The following is a 3,125-nucleotide window of genomic DNA, read 5'->3' as shown; positions in this document are numbered from 1 at the left end:
GCCTGTAGTCCCAGCTACTCGGGAGGCTGAGGCAGGAGAATGGCATAAACCCGGGAGGCGGAGCTTGCAGTGAGCTGAGATCCGGCCACTGCACTCCAACCTGGGCGACAGAGCGAGACTCCGTCTCAAAAAAAAAAAAAAAAAAAAAACAAAAAAAACTAGGTGAATAATGGTCCCTACTTCTTCTTGTTGTTGTTGTTGAGACACAGTCTCGCTCTGTCACCCAGGCTGGAGTGCAGTGGCACAATCTCGGTTCACTACAACCTCTGTCTTCCGGGTTCAAGCAATTCTCCTGCCTCAGCCTCCCCAGTAGCTGGGATTACAGGTGTGCACCACCATGCCTAATTTTTGTATTTTTAGTTGAGACGGAGTTTCACCATGTTGGCCAGGCTGGTACCGAACTCCTGACCTCGTGATCCACCCACCCTGGCCTCCCAAAGTGCTGGGATTACAGGCGTGAGCATCGCACCTGGCCATGGTCCCTACTTTTTAGGGATGTTGTGAAAATTCAATGAAGGCAGGGCTGGGCACACAGAAGTGGCCCCTAGTGCTGGCTGCCAACATGCCCTACATGGTGTTAACCTGGCCCAGCCATTAGACAAAGAGCACCAGGGATGCTGTCTCTACAGATGTCTCAGACTGGCAGGTGGGCCAGCTCTCACCTGCTCACAGAGCAGCCGCAGGTAGTAGGGATGGCTCAAGTTCTCCCGTGGGTAGAACACCTGGAGGAGGGCACAGAAGGGCAAAGATCGGTGGGTCTGGTGCCTCTGCCCTCCCAGGCCTGGAAAATCAGCCTTGAGATGGTGGGCTGTGGGGAGGGGATGCTGGGGTTCCAGACTGGGACACACAAAGCCTGCCGCCTCCCTGCCAGCCCAAAGAGGCCAGGCCAAGGCCCCACCCTCATGCCCACCTCCTTGCGTAGGAACAACTTCCAGGGCTTGCCAGTGTAGGAGAAGCACACGCTGCCAGAGGGCGCAAGTAGCTGGGTGGAAACGCCCTGGTCCTCCATGGGCTGTGTCAAGCCTGGCAGGGAGGAAGGGGTGAGGAGCCTCAGCGAGGGGCTTCAGAGTCAGAGTGATGGGGGCACGGGAGGGAAGACCTTTGTCCCCAAGAACCCGCCAAGGGCCCAGCTCTCTCAACCTCCAGCTGCCTGACTCCTTCCACGGCACCATCTCCTGCCTCCATTTCTGGCCCTAAACTTTCTCTGGAGTCCCTGAGACTCGTGGGCCCTCTATGACCACGTCAGCCAGGACCACTAACTTCCTCACAGAGCTGTCGGGTATGTGTCAGGGATAACACCCTGTGTGTGATACCACTGACTCCTCCACAGAGCCGTCAGGTATGCGTCAAGGACAACACCCTGTGTGTGACAGCCTCTCAATGACAGCCTCAAAGATGCCCAGGCCCTGCCCTGGGTGGGAACACGGAAGCTGGGACTCCTCAGCTACATATGGCTCCAAAGTCCAGAAGCCCGAACAGCTGGCCTCAGCCACACCAAAATGCCTTCAACCCTGGGCACCAAGAGTCTGTGCGAACCCTGCCTCTGCCCCAGTGAAGCCCACGGCGCAGGGGAAGTGTGGTTCCTTACAACGACGCTCGGCTGAAAGGGTCCCTGGGTCCTCGGGCAGAGGCAGTGGTGGCGCTGGTGGAGGTGGGGGTGTCTGGGCAGTGGGCAGCTTCTGGCCAAACAGGTCCAGAAGGGGCCCCTGCTTTTCCTTGATGGAGCTAGAGGGCCCAAGCTGCAGTGGGGCCTTGGGTCGAGGAGCCACAGCTGGTGGGGGGCCCTTTCCTGGGCTGGAGGACAGCATCTGGGGGGATATAGAGAAAGCACACGGGCTGATTCACAGCACAAGGCCAAGTTCACCCAGTGAACTTGGGCTCCCCAGTGCACACTCTCGGGGGGACAGGTTGGGGTGCTCACCGGCGGGGACGAGTGGGCACCGTTGATACCCAGCTTGGCCAGAGCCTCGTCCTTGGGGTCGATTTTCTTCAGGAAAGTTATGGGAGGCCTCGTGGGAGAAGCGAGAGGTCACTAAGTTCATAGGGTGATTCCCCGAGGAGCAGGACAGCCCTGGCCACCTCCCCCTGGGGGCCCACCTGGATGGCTGCACAGGCACAGGCACGGGGCCCGGGCGGCTCTGGTACATGCGGATGATGTTGCCAATTTCCCTGCTGGGTTGTGGCCGCTTGGGCTTGGGGTCTGAGCTGCGCACCACGATCCCCCTGCCTTGGGCTGGCCCTTGGCCACCGTCCTTGGCCGCTGTCTCCTTGACTGGCTCAGCCTCAGCCTCTTTTGCAGCTTTGGCCCCACCTTGCTTCAATGGCTTCTTCATGATGGGGGGAGGAGGAGGGGATGGCACTGACCAGGAAAACAGGAAAGACCGTCAAACGCTGTGCAGAGCCACAGGAGCCCCAGGCCCTGCCCAGCTCCCCACAACCTGCTCTTGTTTCCACTTCTTGCTCCTCCTGCTCCTCCTCCTCCTCCTCCTGCGCCTCCCCCTGGGGGATCTGGACCTTGGCGGGAGGCTTCATCGTCCTCACTGTGATCTGCGGCTGTCCTGCAAGTGTCCAGATGGCCTTCAAAGTTACCACACTAGCCCAGCTGGGCTCCTGGATGGGCCGCACCAACTCCGGGGAGCAGAGCACACCTCACCCTCCCTGGCCTAGGCTAGAGGCACTGGCCGTGTTTCTACAGGGGCCTGCCGCCCCAAGTGCCCTCACCCATCTTCTGGAAGTAGTTCCGTTTCTGCTGGAAGCTCTTGGGCCGACAGGGCCTGTCTTCAGCCTCCTCGGAGGTCTCCTGGCAGGAGCAGAAGTGAGTGGCAGCTCAGCCAGCCTGGATGCCACACTCGCCACACCCCTCGGGTCCCCAGTCCTGGGCCAGCAGCCTCTTCCCCGCACTTGCCTACTCACCCTGCCCATGTCCCCTGCCCCTGCAGCCCCCACCCCACACCCCTTCCTGAGGACACGGTCACCTCCTCACCCTCAGGCAGCCACCCTCTGATTCCAGGTCATGCTGTGGCTTCTCCAGGGGTGTGGGGGGCTTCCTGGGCTTGGAGGTGATGGCTGAGGGTGAGGCCTGGGACGCCGCCTCGGAGGCCCGAGCCTGCCGCTGCCGCTGCTGC

The 3,125-nt window shown here is 60.6% G+C and overlaps 2 protein-coding genes across 2 annotated transcripts in view; both read right to left on the bottom strand.

Moving 5' to 3' along the window:
- LOC105539987 (unconventional myosin-XVB-like) overlaps window positions 1–3,119 on the bottom strand; it is an 11,823-nt gene extending 8,704 nt beyond the window's left edge. The window contains exons 1-8 of the mRNA XM_011980503.1: window positions 2,984–3,119; window positions 2,722–2,800; window positions 2,439–2,558; window positions 2,098–2,359; window positions 1,922–2,009; window positions 1,589–1,808; window positions 911–1,023; window positions 663–722 (exon numbers count right to left, since the gene is read on the bottom strand). Of these exons, the coding sequence (XP_011835893.1) occupies window positions 663–722; window positions 911–1,023; window positions 1,589–1,808; window positions 1,922–2,009; window positions 2,098–2,359; window positions 2,439–2,558; window positions 2,722–2,725 (867 nt within the window). The 5' untranslated portion in view covers window positions 2,726–2,800; window positions 2,984–3,119. The remainder of the gene's footprint in view (window positions 1–662; window positions 723–910; window positions 1,024–1,588; window positions 1,809–1,921; window positions 2,010–2,097; window positions 2,360–2,438; window positions 2,559–2,721; window positions 2,801–2,983) is intronic.
- LOC105528495 (unconventional myosin-XVB-like) overlaps window positions 2,972–3,125 on the bottom strand; it is an 11,699-nt gene continuing 11,545 nt past the window's right edge. Inside the window, exon 16 of the mRNA XM_011965300.1 lies at window positions 2,972–3,121. Coding sequence (XP_011820690.1) covers window positions 2,972–3,121 — 150 coding nt within the window. The remainder of the gene's footprint in view (window positions 3,122–3,125) is intronic.

Source organism: Mandrillus leucophaeus, unplaced genomic scaffold (assembly GCF_000951045.1).
Source record: "Mandrillus leucophaeus isolate KB7577 unplaced genomic scaffold, Mleu.le_1.0 Scaffold1, whole genome shotgun sequence".
Taxonomy (NCBI): domain Eukaryota; kingdom Metazoa; phylum Chordata; class Mammalia; order Primates; family Cercopithecidae; genus Mandrillus; species Mandrillus leucophaeus.
Note: the sequence above shows the minus strand (reverse complement) of the source record. Positions and strands in the feature narration are given on the sequence as shown.